We start from the raw sequence: 19,854 nt of genomic DNA on the forward strand, positions 1-19,854 counted from the left end.
CTTGCTGCTGGGCCCTGGCCCTCAGCTCGCCTCTCTCCTCCCCAGGGGCAGAAAGAGAGGCTTGGAGAGGGGAACAGGTGAACAGAATGCAGTCCTCGGGAAGCAAGCCTGTGCCGGCCCTGCCTCATTCAGCGCCAGCTGGGGCTCGGCTTCTTGAGTCAAGAGTTTACACAGCTGGGGAAATGAAAGCGGATTCCAAGCCACCTAGGTCAGACCCACCTACGCCTTCCTTCTGCCAATCGATAGGACGGCCCACAGCCCATACCACCCACCACCAGCACCCAGGTCAGGACCTGCCAGCAGGGTCGCTGTCAAGGCCCGCTCGGCTTCTGAGATGTGAGCTTGTTGCCAACAGTGCCGGGGCCGTGTGGGCTCTGTAGCGCCCAGAGCCTCTCAAGCTGGGACCACCTGCCCCCGGGTTATCAGCCAGAGTCCCAGGTGATGAGGCAAGCAGGCGGAGGCAAGAAGGCAGGAGGGGCCAGGCGAAGGGAGGTGGGGGCCGCGGCCACCACGCTTAGAAACGCCTGGGAGCAGCCTAGGGACCTCACAGCACCCCTCCTGCTGGGGGCTCCCCTGGAATAGCAGGCCATCCTCCACTCTATGAGGGCCACCCCCAGCACCGCCCAGGCCTTCAGCTTCTACCAGTCCATGAGCAGCCCAGCCCATGCCCGCCCCAGACCTGGTGCACAGGAGAGAGGAGACTCCAACCCCATTGGGAACTGACGCCCGAATGCGCGGGCACCACACAAGCTCAGAGTCACATCTGGGAAACAAATCACGCACTTAATGCCAGCCCTGTCTTCCAGAACCGTCTTTTGTTCCCTTCCTGCCCACCCCATCCCGATCCTTGCACTCATGGAAAGCAGGTGAGCCTGCAGATCAGAAAAGAAGGCAATGGCACCCACTCCAGTACTTTTGCCTGGAAAATCCCATGGACAGAGGAGCCTGGTGGGCTGCAGTCCATGGGGTTGCTGGGAGTCGGACACGACTGAGGGACTTCACTTTCACTTTCATGCATTGGAGAAGGAAGTGGCAACCCACTCCAGTGTTCTTGCCTGCAGAATCCCAGGGACAGGGGAGCCTGGTGGGCTGCCATCTATGGGGTTGCACAAGAGTCGGACACGACTGAAGCGACTTAGCAGCAGCAGCAGCAGCTGCAGATCAGAAAACTGATACTGACAGAGATCGGCTCAGCTGAGGAATTTTCATGGTCCCTTCCTCTCGTGTCAGGCCCCACACGGAGAACAGATGAGTGACTGAGCCTTGTGAGGATAATTGTATTTGATCCTCACTGAAACCTTGGGAAGTGAGTTCTGGGCTCTTCCCTAAAGGTGACTGGAAAGCAGGTTCTGAGGTCAAGTGGCCCACCCAACCTTCCCCACAAGAAAGGGCAGGAGCCCCAAGCCCACATCCTGACCATCTGGCCAGTGGTTCTCAATCCCCTCCCCAGGGGACACTGGGTGATGTCTGGGGACACTTGGGGTTGTCATGACTGGGGGTGGGGGTGGATGCTCCACTCCTGCAATGCCAGGGCAAGCACTGAAGGACCTAGCCCAGTGGAGAAAATATCAAGGCTAGAACTTCCACATTCCCAATGGAGGGGGCCCGAGTCGATCCTTGGTCAGGGAACTATATCCCTCATGCCGCAACTAAGAGTTTGAAGGCCACAACTAAGACCCGGCATGGCCAGATAAATAAATAAAAATCTATTTTTTAAATGCTATGGCTGAGTAACCCTGCCAGCCCACACTGCTGCCCTCACAGAAGAGCCAGAAGCACACTGTGGGGAAAACCAGAAAGCTGGGAACAGCCAGTTTGTCTTAGACCCTCCAGACCTATGATTCGATTAGAAATTTGGGAACCTCTGCGATGTCACCACCGACCAGGGATCCCCAAGCACCCCTTACCTTCTCCAATGTCCTGTGTTCACGTTGTCCAGCCGCAGCTTCTTAACCTTCCGCATTAACCACTTGACTGACCTCGAGGTGGGGGAGCCTGCGAGGGGGCAGACCACAGGGCTGCAGCTCTGGCAGTGTGGAGGGGTGAGGCCTCACTCCCCTTCAAACGCAGCCCTCCCGGGACTTTCTCGGCTATACAGTGGGCTCAAGTTTGATCCCCAGTCAGGGAACTAAGATCCCACATGCCATATGGGGTGACCAAAAAAAACCCCAGAAAAACCAAAGGCAGCCCTCTGGTTTGCAAGGAACACTCAACGCCAAGGGCCTTCTCGTGCTCAGTCGTGTCTGACTCTTTGCCACCCCATGGACTGTAGCCCGCCAGGCTCCTCTGTCCATGGGATTTTCAGGTAAGAATACTGGAGAGGGCTGCCATTTTCCTTCTCCAGGGCATCTTCCCGACCCAGGGATCAAACCTGTGTCTTTGCATCTCCTGCATATACAGGGGGATTCTTTATCACTGCACCACCAGGGAAGTCCCTCTCATGGGGCAGATGTTAAGAAATCTGAAGGCCTATCCAGATGTTTGCCAGGAAGCGGGCAGTTCTCCCCAGCTAAGAGTCCTGAGAAGATGCGAGTTTCACATGACTAGGGAGATACCACCCACAGCACTTTTGGGGAATCAAATAAACCCACATTCCCCACTGCGGTTGCTCCCCGATGGCTGTCCCAACCCCACTCCTCCCAGATCTTGACCACCATCTCCAACCACACTGGCCTTAACCTCCCTAAACACACAGACAAGCCCACCTCCAGGATTTTGCACTCCACAGCCCCTCTGCCTAGAACACCCCTGCCCTGCTTTTTGTGAGACCTGCTCCCTCTTGTCCTTTGGGTCCCAGTACCAGCTGTTCAGGGGTCATTCCTGGCACTCAGTCCAGAGTGCTACCCTGTCAGCCCCATCTCAATGCCTGGGCATTTCTGCAGGCACTCATTCTAAGACAGCAGTTCTCAGTGAGAGAAATTTCTGCCCTCCACCCTTGCCCAGGGCATCTTTGGTGATGTCTGTTGATATTTTTTGTTGTTCTGATGGGGGGGCGGTTACCGACACCCAGTGGGCGGGGTCTAGGATGCTACTTGTCACCCTAGGGTGTCCAGGACAGCCCACTCCCACTCTCTCCAAGAATGATCTGGTCTCAGTGTCCTAAGTGCCAAGGGGGAGAAACTGTGTTTACTGTCTGGGGGGCAAAAACTGAGTGAGATTCTTAGACTCATACTAGACACCAAAGTGACACTAGACACCAGACACTGAGCTTCCCTTGTAGCTCAGTCGGTAAAGAATCCGCCTGCAGTGCAGGAGACCCAGATTCGATCCCTGGGTTGGGAAGATCCCCTGGAGAAGGAAATGGCAACCCACTCCAGTATCCTTGCCTGGAAAATCTCATGGACAGAGGAGCCTGGTGGGCTGCAGTCCACGCGGTCGCAAAGAGTCAGGCATGACTGAGCGACTAACACTTAGACACCAAAGTAAATCACCTGTGGTTTAGGTGGTATACCAGGGTGGCCCCCAGGGCCTGTGAGTCACCCCTTCTCTGTTTGTGTGCTTAGATGTGTGCAGCCTCCCAGGGCCTCTGCAGGTCAGGTAATCCTGGTACGCAGACGCCTCTCAACGAGGCCAGTGTCCCGAGGGGACAGTTTTGGTTGTCAGGACTGGGAGGCAAGCGGCTGGCATCTGGTGGGTGGAGACCAGGGATGCTGCTAAGCCCCCACAATAAGCAGGATAAACCCCCTCCCACCGCAAAGAATAATCTGGCCCCTAACACCACTAGAGCTGAGGCTGAGAACCCCTCTCTGGGTAGATGACCACTCCCAACAGGATGTCAGCTCCATGGAAGCAGACCTTCACCTGTCTCTTCCCATTGTGGCCCTGACAGACAGGATGCACTCAACAGACATCTCAGGTTGAATGAGCACGTCCTTGTCCTCACTTGAATGCTGTCTAAAGTCAAAGGGACCGTTGGTGTGGGAGGCACTCCACCACCTTCTTGACAAGACAGGTGCCCCGATGGTTGAAGAAAAATAAAGCAGTGGAATTTCCCTGGCGGTCCAGTGGCTAAGACTCTGTGCTCCCAACACAGGGATCCCGGGTTCGATCCCTGGTCAGGGAACTAGATCCTGCACGCCACAGTGAAGATCCAGCGCAGTCAAGTAAATATTTGAAAGAGAAAAAGAAAGCAGCACCTGGTCCCAGGATAATCACCTGGAAGTGAAGCAAACTGTCACTAGAAAGCAGCACCAATTTCACCGCAGACCAGGGAAGAAAACTGTGGGCTCTGGTGTCAGAGAGGTTTGGGGTCAAATCCTGATTCCACTACTCGTGGCTTCTGTGACCTTGAAGGAGTCGCCTAACATCCCTGTGCCTCAATTTCCCCAGTTGTAAAACAGGACCAACGCCCTATTTGTTGGCAGGGCCAACACCTAAGACTACTGTGAGGATTGAATGAGATTACAGGGGTAAAATCACACACATAGAAACCACAGGGCAGCTAATACTGTCATCTGAACAAATTATTTAAAATCAATAGTTACTTAAATAACAAGTACTTAATAACAAAGTAACAAGTTACTTAAAATCTCCAAGAGGAGAACTGGACTCAAGCCCCTTTCAGAGCAAGAATCCACACCATTCCAGTACCGAGTGCCAGGCACCCTATTAGATGGGGGGTGGGCGTGGTGTGTATGTCTGCATGTGTAGCCACACATCCACCAAATACTTTTTTTTCTCCTCCTGGATAGAAAGAAAAGTCTCCAACTAGAGCAAAGCTGAAGCCACTAGCCTGGGGCCAGGCTAACTGTCCCCCAGGGCAAGTGACACCAGGGCTGTAGAAAACCACTTCCTCCCAGATTCTATATCCTGGAACAGACAAATGAATCCCACCCACCCATACCCAGCAGTCCAGCCACCCCACCCCATCGCCACTGACCTTCTAAAGGGTCCAGAGAGCCTCCATTTCAGCTGCAGATGTGGTTCACAGACCTTGACAGAGTAAATGTGTCATTAACACTGCGACTTAACAGAAGGACTGACTAACCCCCTCACGCTCCTGCCATTGGCGAGTCCCCAGTGGTTGAGCCTGATTCACTGTACCCAGTAGATCTTAATGATGCCTCACAGCCCCGCAGCGCTGTTTGCACGCCCTGGACCACACCCCGCAGGAAAGTCCTGCCACCAGGCGCCAATTCGACCAGGATCCAACAAGGGACTACAGGGACTGGTGACCACATTGCACCCTTCCTGGGCTTTTAGTCCCAGCTCCTGTAAAGGTTTATGCTTGCCGCTCAGGCAACTGACTTCCTCACAGTCGGGGGCAGGGATGAGCTCAAAGGGAAAGGGGCCACTTCTGCCGCACAGATGGGGAAGTGTCAAGACTCTGTTGGAAGAGGGTGGATAGCTGGACAGGGCTGGGAAGGGGGCTCAGAGAAGCGGGCTGGACCCAGTGGGGATGTGGGATGAAGGAGTGGGGGCCGGACGCAGGGCGGGGCGGTGGCCTCTGCTCTCATATAGGTAGCATGTGTCTGCATGAAGAGAGGACAAGGTAGGGACCTCCAGAGCCGACGGGGAAGAGAAGGCGTTATTGAGTCCGGCCACCCCAGGAAAGGGGTCAGAGCCCAGTGGCCCGGGCAGCAACGGGATGGGAGAGGACGTCGGGTTAGGCTGGGCAGAGGAGAGATTGAGAGCTGGCCGGGCAAGCGGAGGGAACGCGCGGACGAGAAGTGAGGAGAGGCGCGGGGCGAAGGGGAAACGGAGGCGGGGATTGGAGGAACCGCGCGTAAGGTCAACGGCAGGGCCGGGGAGCGCGGAGGCCGGGACGGAGGGTTCCACGTAGGGTCCAGAGTCGGGAATGAAGCGGGGCGGGTCAATGGCGGGCTCAGGGTTGCGGCCGAGGCCGGACGGGGCGTGGGGGTGCTGCTTACCGGGACTTGAGGCCGGCACGAGGGAGGCGGCCGAGCTGGGCAGGGCGTCCCGGGGCCGGCGGCACCTCAAACTCGCGGCTCCATGCCCGGGACTGCGGCCCCGGAAGTGGCGGGCGCGGGGCACAGCGGCGCCGGCGGACACGGGGTACCCGGCAGCCCAGGCCCCTTTGACCCGGAAGTCGAGCGGCCCAGGCGGCGCCCTGGGATTGGTCGCGGCCCGGCCAGTACCAAGAAGCCAGGGGCGCTTGGGGGAGACGCGTCAGCAGGGTCCCCCGCAGTAAGTGGGGTGAGACGTGCCACGGGTGGCGTCTTCCTGTGCGAGGAAGGGACACTGGGAAGAGACACCCCTGGTAACTTGGTACCACCCAACCAAACCGCTAAGACTTTTACTAAGGGTATTGTGAGAAATCTTCTGTTGCCCAGGCGTTGGTGGTATAGTGGTTAGCATAGCTGCCTTCCAAGCAGTTGACCCGGGTTCGATTCCCGGCCAACGCAACAGTTGGTTAGTCGCTTTTTTAAAAAGCTTCTCTTACTGTCTATTTAAAATTTCCTAAACATCAAGCTAGTATTTCTATTACTTTGCAATAACTTCTACAATTCCAGAATAGCTTTTAAAAAACAAGAATAAATTTTAAAAGCGCCTAATCTGAATTTCTACTGTAGTAAATTTTAAAGTCCCATAGTAAAAATACCTAAGTGTTTCCATCTGGGTTTTGAACCAGGGATCTTTCTTGTGGGAGGTGACAGTGATAACCGCTACACTAGGGAAACGGACAAGAGTCACACTTCTTGAGTTTACTATAGGTAATATTACAGAAGTTGTTACATTGTAGCTCCTGAAATGACTATTATTTGGCTCCGTCCCCCCACGTTGATTTCCACTCTTCCTAAATGTCCATCACTCTGTCTGATGTGGAAGCTAGAAGGAGGAAAATAACCCCCTCTCAACAAGCACAAACACACTATTAAAACAATCTAAGACAGAAATTGCTCTCAAACCTATCCTGAAGTCAACGTTTCATTAGTTCGTCTCATAGATTCCTTATTTTAAACTCTTTCCTGCCTACAAATATTAACCATGCTGTTTCAGCCCAAACCACTTTCTAGAGTAATTTTCTGTAAAAGATCTGGCTGCTGGGTGCATCGAATTTGGAAGTGGAGGGGGGTGGAATCAGGACACAGGAAGAAGTTAATTGAAGATAATTTAAATGAGTTTTCATCTTAACTGGAGTTAACTCATTTTAGAGCATTTCTTTTTTTAAGAGAGATAGTGGAAGGAAGGGAGGTAGGTAATCATAAGGATTTAGATTCAAGTTACTGTAAAATCTGCTTTTTTTTTTTTTTTGCCCCTTGCAGGGCCAGGATTAGAAGGAGAGTGAGGCGGCACAGACCTCAGGTGCAAAAATTAAGGTGGCTCTAAAAAACTCAACAATCAAGATAAATAATATTTTAATACATTATCCCAATATATTAATATCAAATTAATGGCAAAAAGCAACCTCACAGTGGACAAAATATCAAAATCTTAAATCAAGACAGGTTTTGGCAGTGTCTTACCAAGCCGTATTGCAGTCTGAGGCAAGAACAAAAATGTGTGCCCTTCTATGTCTGGTTTTACATATTTTTAAGTCCTATTTCCCCCCAGAACATCATTGAGAATATTGAAACTTAAAAGTAGGTATGTTAAAATTCACAACATTAAGAACTTACAATTTTATGTTTCTGTGTTTAATGGAAGCAAACATATTGATAACACTTTCCACATAGGCTCGAGGCGGGGATTTACTATTAAAAATTACTTAAAACATACTGAGGGACTTCCCCGGTGGTCCAGTGGCTAACTCTCCAAGCTCCCTGTGCAGGGGGCCCTGATTTGATCCCTGGTTAGGGCACTAGATCTCACATGCTGCACGTGAAAGTTCCAACATGCTGCAACTAAGACACGGGACAGCAAAATATATAATTTTTTTTTTTAATCATATTGAGAAGCACACAGTTTTCCTTTTCCTGCACTAGGTCTTAGTTGCAGCACACAAGATCTTTGATCTTTGTTATGACGTGTGAACTCTTAGTCACAACAAGCAGGGTCTAGTTCCCTGACCAGGGATTGAAACTGTGCCCCCTGCTTTGGGAGTATGGGGTCTTAACCACTGGACCCCCAGGGAAGTCCCCTCTTCTCCTTACAAGGATCCCTTTGATTACAGTAGGCCCACTCAGATAATGCAAAATAATCACTCCAGCTCAAGACCCTGAACTTAATCTCACCTGCAAAGTACCTTGTGCCATGGAAGGAAGCATCTTCATAGGTTCTGGACATTAGGACGTGGACATTGTGGGGGGTATTATTCTGCCAACTACACCTCCCCCTGCCATTAAAAATTCTTCTGCAGCATCCTTTTTGACAGCTGCATAGTATTCCACCTATTCATTCATTCAGTAAGTATTTACTGACTACATACTATATGACCATCTCTCTCATCCTCCCCCTCATGGCCCACATGGACCAGTGTGGTCACCTGCATCCTCTCAACCCTCACAGCATGTTATTTCTTGCAGCAGCCACTGCACCTGTGATCACCTGACTGAGGCCCCACCCCTCCCCTGCCACAGCCCTCCAGGACTCCCATTTCCCTTGGGATAAAAGACCACATCCTCCCATGGCTCATAAGGTCCCGCACGACCTGCCCCATCCTCTCCCTGCCCTCCTCTCCTTCCTCTCTTCTTCCCCCTCACTCTGCTCCAGTCACATGGGCCTGCTCGCTGTCCCTCCACCATACTAGGTATGGTCCTGCCCCAAGGACCATACAGTTTTGCACAAGCTGTGCCTGCCACATTCTCCCACTTATTTCCAGGGCTTGCTCCTCCTTCTCCTCCAAGTCATGGTTTTAATGCTACCTCTGAAGAGTGGCCTTCCTTGAGCCCAGCTAACCTTAATCTTCTCCCCTAACTTTGGCAGTCCCTATCACGTCACTGTTCCTTCAATGACTTATCAGTCTCTGAAACAACCCCATATGTAGATCTGTTTACTTCTTTCTCCTCTGTCTACCCCACTGGACTGTGAGCTTCACCAGTTCAGGGGTTTTGTTGTTGTTATTTGTTTGTTTAAATCTATTTTGTTCCCTACATGTCACTATGGGCTCAGGAAACATGTGTTGAAATTACAAACAAATGAACAGCTGCTCAGAGGAGAGAAAATACCAAGGGATGGCGTGAAAATACCTGGTTTTGGGGATGGAGTAACACAGGTGGCTTCCTGGTGAAGGACAAAACCTTGCAAAGCCTGTTCTTTCCTGCATCAAGGTCTGAGAGGTCACTTATCTGCAAACAAAACAAAAACAAAAAGCAACAAAAAGAAAATCTTCTTTAAAATTATTTCTTGTACTTCCCTGATGGACCAGTGGTTAAGAATCCACCTGCTGGGGCTTCCCTAGTGGCTCAGTAGTGAAGAGTCCACCCGCCAATGTAGGAGACTCGAGTTGGATCCCTGATCCAGGAGGATCCCACATGCCACAGAGCAACTCAGCTCATTGGCCACAACAACTGAGCCTGTGCTGTAGGTCCTGGGAACTGCAACTATTGAAGTTCGGGGCCCTCGAGCCTCTGCTCCACAACGGGGGAGGCCACTGCAATAAGAAGCCTGCGCAGTGCAATGAAGAGTAGCCTCTGCTCGCTGCAAGTAGAGAAAAGCCCGCACAGCAGCAAAGACCTGCATAAAAGAATCTGCCTGCCAATGCAGGGGATACAGGTTCGATCCCTGGTCCAGAAAGATTCCACATGCCACAGGACAACTAAGCCCACGTGCCACAACTACTGAAGCCTGCAAGCCTAGAACCTGTGCTCTGCAACAAGAGAAGCCACTAAATGAGAAGCCCACCTATCCCAACTAGAGAGCAGCCCCCACTTGCTGCAACTAGAGAAAGCCTGAGCTCAGCAATGAAGACGCAGCCCAGCCAAAATATAAATAATTTTTAAAAATAAAAATAAAACATTCACTTAAAAAAGCTCATTGAAGGAATTCATTAAAAAATCATTTCTTGTGTCCTTCAAACTGACTCAAGGCAGCCAGTCTGCTGTGTGATGCCCAGAAAGTTGCTCCCCTTTTCTGAGTCTGTGTCCAGTAGATGTCCTTGAGGAGGCTAGAAACTCAGGTGCCTCGAATGAAAACAACGATAATTCCATCTTTCCACTAGGTGTCAGCAGGAGCCCAGACCACAGGCATCTTGCAGTATCCACACCACCCCACCATTATCCCCTTCCTACCACACATCCCATCCTTCTTCTAGCTCCTCACTGAGGCCCAGATTTCTCTCCCCTAACACCCACCCCCAGTATTTACAGAAGTGTCCTTGTCCCCAAGCAGGCAGCATCAGCAGGCAGAGTCTATTCTACCAAAGTGCTCAGCCTTCCAGGGGCCTTCAGGAAGGTTGGAGGGAAGAAGAGGAAAGAGGAAAGAAAGAAGGGAAGTGGGTAAGGATTCAGTGTTTCCAGTCTGGGAAACATCTCTTGTAACTGGCTGTCTGCAACAGATCCCTTTGTACTTCCAGCAAATGTGAGCTGAGAAACTTTCTAAGAAAATGTCACATTTTACACTCTTTTAGGGGACTTCCCAAGTAGTCCTAAGGAGTCCTAAGACTCCAAACTCCCAATGCAGGGGACCCAGGTTCCATCCCTGGTCAGGGAACTGGATCCCACACACCACAACTAAGATCTGGCACAGCCAAGTAAATAAATAAACTCCCAACAACCCCCTAGCAGCCCCCTTTTTAATAGGGGAAGAGACCCAGGTATGGAGAGTACAGTAACATGCTCAAGGAGACACAGAGAGGTTAAGTAACTTGCCCAAGGTCACACAGCTTATAAGTAGTAGATGGTGGCTCAGTGGTAAAGAATCCGCCTGCCAATGCAGAAGACGTGGTTTCAGTCCCTGGGTTGGGGAAGATCCCCTGGAGGAGGAAATGGCAATCCACTCCAGTGTTCTTGCCCGGGAAATTCCATGGACAGAGGAGCCTGGCAGGCTATAGTCCATGGGGTCTCAAGAGTCGGACATGACTTAGTGACTAATCGACAACAACTTGATGATAGACGAGAGATTCAAAGACAGGTGGTCTGGCTCCAAAGTTCACGGCACAAAACTAGACTGCATACCACATAGATGAAGTTCAAGGTAATCAAGATGACTAAAGATAAAATAAAAGCTCATTGAACAGGAATCAGCCACTAGAACATTCGGCCTGGGCCATACCATGGTCATTCATGAGTATATTAAGACATAGTAGACCAAGAGCTTTCTGGGCAAAAGAACAGAAACCAGGACTTCCCAAGTGGCTCTGTGGCTAAGACCTTGTACTCCCAATTCAGGGGCCCTGGGTTTGACCATTCTTGGTCAGGGAACTAGATTCCGTATGCCACAACAAAGTGTGATGATCCCCCGTGTCACAACTAAAATCCAGTATAGCCAAATAAGTTTTTTTTTTTTTGAAGAGCAGAAACAGCCCAATTGTCCATCCATAGCTGTGTGATAAATGAGAAGACCCTTTACGTTCTGAACTGGGGCAGTCTGGGGAACTCTATAGCCTATGCCAGCGTTTATCAAAATAATCACAACTCAGAAAGGGCACCAATGTATATGAACATAGTGAGGTGTGCCCACAAAATAGCCCTGGAAGGAACCTGTGAAATGGGCAGCAAGGGTGACTGCCTATGACCTCTGGGTGAGAGGCTCCTGGAGGCTGGGGGCTGGGGGTTTGGGCAAGACTGACTTACTACTCCTCAGCTTGTATACAAGTTGCATCTCTATTTTGGAAATCATTCCAAACATACAGAAAAACTTGTGGGACAGAAGAATTGTGGCTCTAATGCAAAAACCTTTTTTTTTTTCCTTCTTTTTTGGCTGCATCACTTGGCAGGTGAGACCTTAGTTCCCAGACCAGGGATCAATCACATTTTTTATTAGAAATTAGTTTACAAACATCATGATAGTGAACTACTAGCTAATGAATTGGTTAACTAGTAATTAAATAATGATAGTTAAGGTGCCAGGTCCTGAACTAGGGTTTTTGTTTTTTTTTTTATTGCTGTTAAATAACTTAATTTATTTATTTATTTTTGGCTGTGCCGGGTCTTCATTGCTCTAGTCACAGAGAGCGGGGACTCTTCTCTAGCTGTGGTCGAGGGCTTCTCACTGCGCTGGCTTCTCTTGTGGATCATGGGCTCTAGGGCGCGTCGGCTTCAGCAGGCTCTAGGGCACAGGCTCAGCAGCTGTAGTGCTTAATTGCTCCGAGGCATGTGAGATCCTCCCAGACCAGAGATCGAACCCACATCTCCTGCCTTGGCAGGCAGATTCTTTACCACCAAGCCACCAGGGAAGCCCCTGAAGTACGTGTTTCCATAATTTCTTTATCACAACTCTCATTATGTCCATTTTACAGATGGGGAAACTAGGCTTGGTGATTTAAGTTACACAAGAAGCAGTGTACTGGGGAGACAGACACACAGAGAGATTAACTTCATAAACAACCTCACTCACTTGTTTTTTGCTATTGAGAAATATTTTTAAACTATTTATTCCATAAGTGTTGGAACCACAACAGTCATGTTTGAATGAATCAATTCTTTGACTGATTACCTGGGGAGGTTTGCAGTAGCTGGGAACTCCCCTGCCCACCTTATCTTTATAATTTTCATCAGTTTATGAAATGATGCCTTCTTGCCTGCAGCCCATGTGGATTCCTCCCCCCCCCACCCCACCCCCCGCCATTTGAACACAATCCCTAGCACTGGGGGGTGGGTCCCATAAATTCTTTTTTTTTATTATTTTTTTTTAATTGGAGTATAATTGCTTTACAATGTGTTAGTATCTTCTGTACCACAATGTGTCAGTCACCCTTGTGACACTGAGAGGTATGATCATTAATCCCATTGTATAGATGGGGAAACTGAGGCCCAAAGAGATGAAGTCATCTGTCAGCCAGCTGGGGAGCACCGATTCTAACCTGGCATTCTGACTCCAGAACGCACGATTCTAAACCTCTCCATGGCTAACCCAGCGCCTATAAATATAGAAAGGACCTTCTCCATCAAGAGATGATGACACAGTGAGCTTGTTATTTCTGTCATGGGGATGCAGGGATGGTTGATGAGAGAAGCAGAAGCCTTGGGCTGCTGGCAGAAGCTGCAGAATGGAGAGCTTCTGGCACAGGGGTAGGGGGCATGTGTGGATGAGACCTGTCCCTTTCCCTGCCTCATTCCTACAGGCTCTGCCTCTCACCTCCCTGCATCTCCAGGGCACTTTACAGTTGAGGTTATTCTTAGCTCTGCACAATCAAACCGTCATTCTCTGAAGGCTAAATGTGGGGGGAGATGGGATGTGGTGAGGGCAGGGTATAGAGGGATGTGAGAAAGATTTTCTCATCCCCCAGATCTGTCTCCCAGACCCTCATACACACACACACACAAACACACACACACACACATATCCTACTGGAGTTTCCCCAGAACTACACTCCTCTCCCACTCTCTCTTGGGCAGCCTGGTGAACTCAGCCTCACTGTGTGCCACTGGGCAGGTGGTTTTCCCTCTCTGAGCCTCAACTTTCTCATCTCTGAAATGGAGATGATAAAAATAGTGCTCCCTCATGGAGGGTCGTGTGTGTGTGTCTGTGTGTGTGTGTGTGTGTGTGAATCACGTTCAACTCTTTGTGACCCCATGGACTGCAGCCTGTCAGGGGATTCTCCATGTCCATGGGATTCTCCAGGCAAGGGAGTGGGGTGCTATTTCACTCTCCAAGGGATCTTCCCAACTCAGGGATCAAACCTGAGTCTCTTGCATCTCTCAAGTTGGCAGGCAGGTTCTTTACCACTAGCGCTACCTGGGAAGCGGTGAGTTCACAGCAAAGTGCAGGAAGGGTTTCCTCCCGCAGACCCCTGGCTCCTGGTGAGTCAATGGAGTCCTTTCTCCTGTTGCTCACCTCAGTCCCCTCCACACTTGTGCCCTGACCTGTCCCCGCTCAGGCAGGGAAACACCGCGGTCTCCACATTGTCCCTCGAACATCTCCTTGTCATTTCTGCTTCTCCCCAAGCCTTGCCTACCTATCTGAGCCATGGCTCTGTCCATAGTACACAGCCTGCGGTATTCAGGAAGGACTGAATGTGAATGAAGGTGAATTCACATAAACTATGTGAATGAATGAATGTTTTGTGACTTCCTTCTAGAAATCTCTTTCCTTTAGCCAGCTTGCCCTTGAGTCTACTACATTCAAAGTTCATCCCCAGGACCCCTGGTGGTCCAGTGTCTAAGACTCCTTGATCCCAATCCAGGGGGCCTGGGTTTGATCCCTGCTTAGGGAGCTAGATCTCACAAGCCACAACTAAAGATCCCACATGCTGAAATGAAGACCCTGCGCAGTCAAGTAAATAAATATTGAAAAACAAAAACAACCCCCCTAAAACAAAGCCCATTCCCTAAGGCAAGTTCATCCTCTAAATTACTATAGCATGGTGATTAGGAACATGGGCATTGAATTCCTAAAGCCTTGGTTCAAATCTCAACCTTGCCCACATCCCCCACCTCTTTGTTTTTTTTTTTTTTTTGGCAGCACTATGCAGCCTGTGGGACCTTAGTTTCTGACCAGGGATAAACCCCACACCTCCTACCATGGGAACTCGGAGTCCTGATCACTGGACATTGGACCTCCAGGGAATTCCCTCAACCTTGCCCCTTAATTGCTGTGTGACATCAGATAGGTGTCTCACCCTCCCTGTGCTTCAAGCCATCATCAGGAGTGGTTTCATGTCAGTGTTAATTTATGTGAGGGGAGGAGTACCCAGTCTGGTGGGTCCACAGTCCTTTCCCAGATTCCCAGACCTTGACCTTGAATTGGGCGGGATGGAGTAAGAGAGATTCCACTAAAGAATGGGGCACATTGGTGTGCCTAGGACATGGCGGGGTGCTGATGTGAGCAAGCTACTGCTGCCCACACCCAACTCAAGGTGCAGGGGAGATGGATGGGCACCAGCTCCTGGGGACCCATGCGATAACCGTTTCCTAGATGGTTGAAAGGAGGTCCAACTAGTCCAACCTAAAGGAAATTAGTCCTGAATATTCTTTGGAAGGAGTGATGCTGAAGCTGAAACTCCAATACTTTGTCCACCTGATATGAAGAACTGACTCATTGGAAAAGACCCTGATGCTGGGAAAGATTGAAGGCGGGAGGAGGAGACAACAGAAGATGAGATGGCTGGATGGCATCACTGACGCAATGAACATGAGTTTGAGTAAACTCTGGGAGTTGGTGATGGACGGGGAGGCCTGGTGTGCTGCAGTCCATGTGGTCGCAGAGTCAAATATGACTGAGAGACTGAACAGAACTGAACTGAGATGGCAAAACTGAGGCTTGGAGGCCCTGTCTGTTTTCCTGCCCTCTCCTGGCTGTGGGAAGGGAGACGAACAGAGCAGCTGGGGGGAAGGGTGGAAGCAGGATGCAAGGAAGCATGAGACAAAGGAGGGTTGGGGTCTATTTATTAGCTGTAATCGCTGTCTCCGGGGCTGAATTAGACCAAATTACAGCAGCCCGCCCCTAAGGACAGCAGGCTTCCAGCATTGTCTGCGGGAGCAAGCAGACAGCAGCGGGAGCGGGCGGTGGCTGGGGGGGGCCTCCTCTCGACAATGAAGCCCCCCAATTAGCCAGGGAGGGAGGCGGGAGAGCGGCAGCCGGGCCCCACCTCGCAGGGCTGTGCAGCAAGCGTCCCAGTGAATTCAGCTCCACAAAAGCCAATTAAAGACGGCAGGGGGCCAAGTGGGCCGAGGAGGAAGGAGGAGGGAACGGGGGAAGGGGACCACGTGATCCAGGGTGGGGGCACCTGGGCTGGGACTCCCAGGCCCACAGGGACCTGGGCAGTGGGGGCAGCTGAACGACCACCGCAAAGCATAGAAGGAGCGAGTTCTGTCCTTGGCCAGGCCTATTCCCTCAGACATTATTAGGAAGACAGGGATGCCCTGGGGACCTGGAAGGGCAACAGGGCCCCTTGGGGAAAGGTCCACAGGACAGCCTTGGGAAGTACACACACACACAGACACACACATACCCCTGAACAGGCCACTGGCTTTCTTTGGTCAACAAGGGTCAGCTGGTCAGTCCCTTGGTCATTAGCTGGTGGGCTCTGGGGTCCACTCCTTCAGGCTGGGAGGTGGGGTGGGAAGGACTCTCCAAGGGGGAAGCAGGCCAGGCCTCCTGGAAGCTCTCCAGGATTGCTGCGGGCCCTCTCTGGGGAGTCTTCAAGCCTGGGTGCTGTCCCCTCCCGACTCTGATCCTCGCTTTCAGAGCCCCCTCCCATTCTCTGAGCTCCTCTCTGACTTCTCCTCTCTTTGCGCCCCCTCCACTCCGAGTCCCCTCTGTTTCCAGAGCCCCTTCCCTCCTCTTCCTCCTCCTCTTGAACAGCCCACCACCACCACCAGCCTCCCTCCCTGGGATTCTAAAGATGGGAGTCCTCAGCCTGGCCTAGCTTGAGAGGCCCCACGATCCTTCCTCGGCCAGGTTTTGGGGGTTTTGAGGGAGACGGGCTCCCATCCATTTTCCCTTCTCAGTGTCAGAGCAGGCCACTTGTGGGTCTGCAGTCCACACTTGGTGGGTGAGATGGGGTGGGGGCTGCCATTTACCACACTGTGACTGTCAGCCGTGGGTGAGTCCTCCTGGGGATTCAGTGGCGGGGGCGGAGGAACTCCGATGTGAATGAGTGTGTGTGAGGCATCAGCCGCTGCCATGGGGACCCCACCCCCAAGGAGGTGCCTTCTGTGCCAACATACGCCCAACACTGGCTGCCAGGGAGATGCAGAGACTCTAAGACAAGAGATAGAGAGACAGGGGGAAAGCTGGGAGACCCAGGATGGGGAAGAGAGACTGGGAGAGAGGAGAAAGGATGCTTGCCCGGCCATAAGGCCAAATCGCTGCATCCATGCAGGGCCCTCACGTGCACACACACTGGTACATCTCAGCGCCCTCTCACGCATGCTCTGTACCCAGGTGCCTAGATTTGGAGTCTTGCTGCTTCTCCCCTTTCCCTGATCAGCATCAGTGTCTGATGATCTCATGGGCATTCCCCAGCCACCCATGTATTCAAAGCACGTACTAGGGACCTGGGACAAGTTTGTCTCCATCCATTGCTTTCTCTCTAATCCCTCTCTGTTTCTCTCTCTTTCCTTGATTCTTTCTCTGTCCCCTCCTCCCCGATTTGACCACATCATGGGGCATACGAGAGCTTAGTTCCCTCACCAGGGATGGAACCCATGCCCCTGCAGTTGAAGGGAGCGGCCTTAACCACTGGACCACCAGGAAGTCTCTCCCGCTGCTTTTTTATTCCTACGTTGACTCTGTCTCTCCGCATATCTGGCGCCCTGCCCTGAATTCTCAACCCAGACTGCTAGTTGCTAGGGATCACAGGAGGTGACATTCAAGCACACAGCTGTGTCACAAGAAGCAGCCTCCATGACTATCTGGAGGTGGGGCTGGAGCCAGACGATCTGGCTTCAAATTTAGCCCAGATGACTTCAACACTCCATGTAGTATCTTCCCCATTTATAAAATGGGTGTAACAAGCATTGCTGTTTAGTCCCTAAGTCATGTCCAACTTTTTGAGACCCCATGAGCTGTAGCCCACCAGGCTCCTCTGTCCATAGGGATTCTCCAGGCAAGAATACTGGAGTGGGTTTCCATGTCCTCCTCCAGGGATTGAACCTGTCTGTATTGCAGGCAGATTCTTTACCAGCTGAGCCACCAGGGAAGCCTAAGAATACTGGAGTGGGTAGCCTACCCCTTCTCCAGGAGATCTTCCCAACCCAGGAATTGAACTGGGGTCTCCTGCACTGCAGGTGGATTTTTTACCAGCTGAGCTACCAGGGAATCCCTGTGTCCAAAGGATATCAGGAGAGAAAGGCACTCCATGCAGACAAGCTCTTTGCGGCAGATCAAGTGCCTGATGTACACTGAGCGCTGTCATCATGGTGATGATTATGAGTTTGATCCTCATGGTGATGGGACACGGAAAGATTTAGGTGAGGGAGGACAGGACCACGCTTCCCATTTGAAAGATTTCCCAGGAGCCCTCTGGGGGAGTCCCAGAGTGTTCCACACAACCAGCTGGATGGTGGTTACAACGTCTACACACATGTATGGGCTCAGTGTGCTAAATGTCTGCCTCATATGAGCAGGTGATGTTTCCATACAAAGTAGAAGAAATACCACAAAAGGTATTCCTTCATACAAAGAGAGCCATTTGGCACCAGGGAGAAGATGGGAGTAGTGTCCCTAGAACCTCAACGTCCTTGCCTTGTTTGGTTATTTCTGTGTCCCCATCCTGAGTTTGGGGGGGTTGGAAGTGTCAGAATCCCACAGTGCAGGAGGAGCCTAGAAACCTGGAGCTGTGAAGCCAGGCTCCTTTCCTGACTGCGTTGCCAATGATCTGGGGCCATCTGTCCACACGCCCCATTTCCCTGCTCGCACTGCCCCCAGCCCAGAAACTCGGCCCCATCTTGGCCGGAGGAGTCAGGTCCAGGGCTCTAGGGTCATCAGGTTATGGAGAATAGGTGACGGGTCCTCCTTCCTGCCTTTTTGGGTCTAAAATGCTAACTGTGCTAAGATTTCATTGTTCCCAACACAGGCGGCCTGGGTGCAATCCCCGGTCAGGGAACTAGATCCCACCTGCCACAACTAAAAATCAAGCATGCTGCAACAAAGATGAAGATCATGTGTGCCGCAAGTAAGACCCAGTGTGGCCAAATACATAAATAAATATTTTTAAAAGTTAACCCTATGTAGTGGGTTCAATGTGTCCCCCAAAAAAAATTTGTAGCCACCTCGAACCTCCAAGTGTGACCATTTTTTGGAAATTAGGTCTTTGCAGATGTAATTAGTTGAGACGAGGTCATGCTGGATTTGGCATGGGCCCTGGATCCAAGGGCCTGGTGGCTCAGACGGTAAAGAATCTGCCTGCAATACAGGAGACCCAGGTTCAATCCCTGGGTCTGATCTCTGGGTCAGGAAGATCCCCTGGAGGAAGAAATGGCAACCCACTCCAGTATTCTTCTCTGGAGAATTCCAAGGACAGAGGAGCCTGAAGGCAGACTACAGTCCATAGGGTCGCAAAGAGTTGGTCACAACCGCAGATCTAATGGCTGGTGTCCGTCTAAGAGGAGGGGACCCCTAGGGAGACACAGAGGAGAAGATGATGCTAAGTTGGAGGCAGATTTGACAGGTACATCTATATATCAAGGAACACTGAGGATTTGGGGAAAGCACCAGAAGTTAGGAGAAAAAGAAAAAAAGAAAGTGAAGTCACTCAGTCGTGTCCAACTCTTTGGGACCCCACGGACTATAGCCTACCAGGTTCCTCCGTCCATGGGATGTTCCAGGCAAGAATACTGGAGTGGGTTGCCATTTCCTTCTCCAGGAGATCTTCCCAACCCTGGGATTGAACCCAGGTCCCCCACATTGCAGGCAGACACTTTACCATCTGAGCCACCAGGGAAGTTCAGTTAGGATGAAGGCATGGGACAATTTCTCCCCCACGCCCTCCAGAAAGAGCCAACCCTTCTGGCACCTTGATGTAGGACTTCTGGTCCCCAGAGCTGTGAGAGGAGACATTTCTGTTGTCATAAGCCACCGAGTTTAGGATCATTTGTTACAGCAGCCACAGGAGATGAATACACCCTGTTTTCCCCTAAAGTCATAGATATTTGTTGTACTAATAGAATCTTTAGGGAATACAGATTTTATTTATTTATTTAAATTTTTAAAAATTATTTATTTATTTGGTTTTGCCAGGTCTTGGTTGTGGAATTGAAGCACAGGATCTTTTTTTTTTTTTTTTTTAGTTATGTCATGTGCAATTTTTAGCTGCAGCATGCAAACTCTTATTGTAGCATGTAGGATCTAGTTCCCTGACAAGGGATTGAACCCAGGCCCCTTGCATTGGGAATGGAGAATCTTAGCCAC

General features: G+C 50.9%; 1 protein-coding gene and 1 non-coding gene across 4 annotated transcripts in view; one reads left to right on the forward strand and one right to left on the reverse strand.

Moving 5' to 3' along the window:
- Positions 1–6,067, reverse strand: part of DPP9 (dipeptidyl peptidase 9) — a 38,597-nt gene extending 32,530 nt beyond the window's left edge. The window contains exons 1-3 of one of the 3 annotated variants that reach the window (XM_043466263.1): positions 5,871–6,067; positions 4,880–4,932; positions 1,908–1,995 (exon numbers count right to left, since the gene is read on the reverse strand). In XM_043466263.1, coding sequence (XP_043322198.1) covers positions 1,908–1,963 — 56 coding nt within the window. In that variant the 5' untranslated portion in view covers positions 1,964–1,995; positions 4,880–4,932; positions 5,871–6,067. The remainder of the gene's footprint in view (positions 1–1,907; positions 1,996–4,879; positions 4,933–5,870) is intronic. The other 2 variants (XM_043466264.1, XM_043466265.1) reach the window with 2 other exon arrangements.
- A 226-nt stretch (positions 6,068–6,293) lies between these two features.
- On the forward strand, positions 6,294–6,365 carry TRNAG-UCC. Its single transcript has one exon. It is a non-coding gene; the product is annotated as a tRNA-Gly (tRNA).
- The last annotated feature ends 13,489 nt before the right edge of the window (positions 6,366–19,854 follow it).

This window comes from Cervus canadensis, chromosome 4 (genome assembly GCF_019320065.1).
Source record: "Cervus canadensis isolate Bull #8, Minnesota chromosome 4, ASM1932006v1, whole genome shotgun sequence".
Classification (NCBI taxonomy): Eukaryota; Metazoa; Chordata; class Mammalia; order Artiodactyla; family Cervidae; genus Cervus; species Cervus canadensis.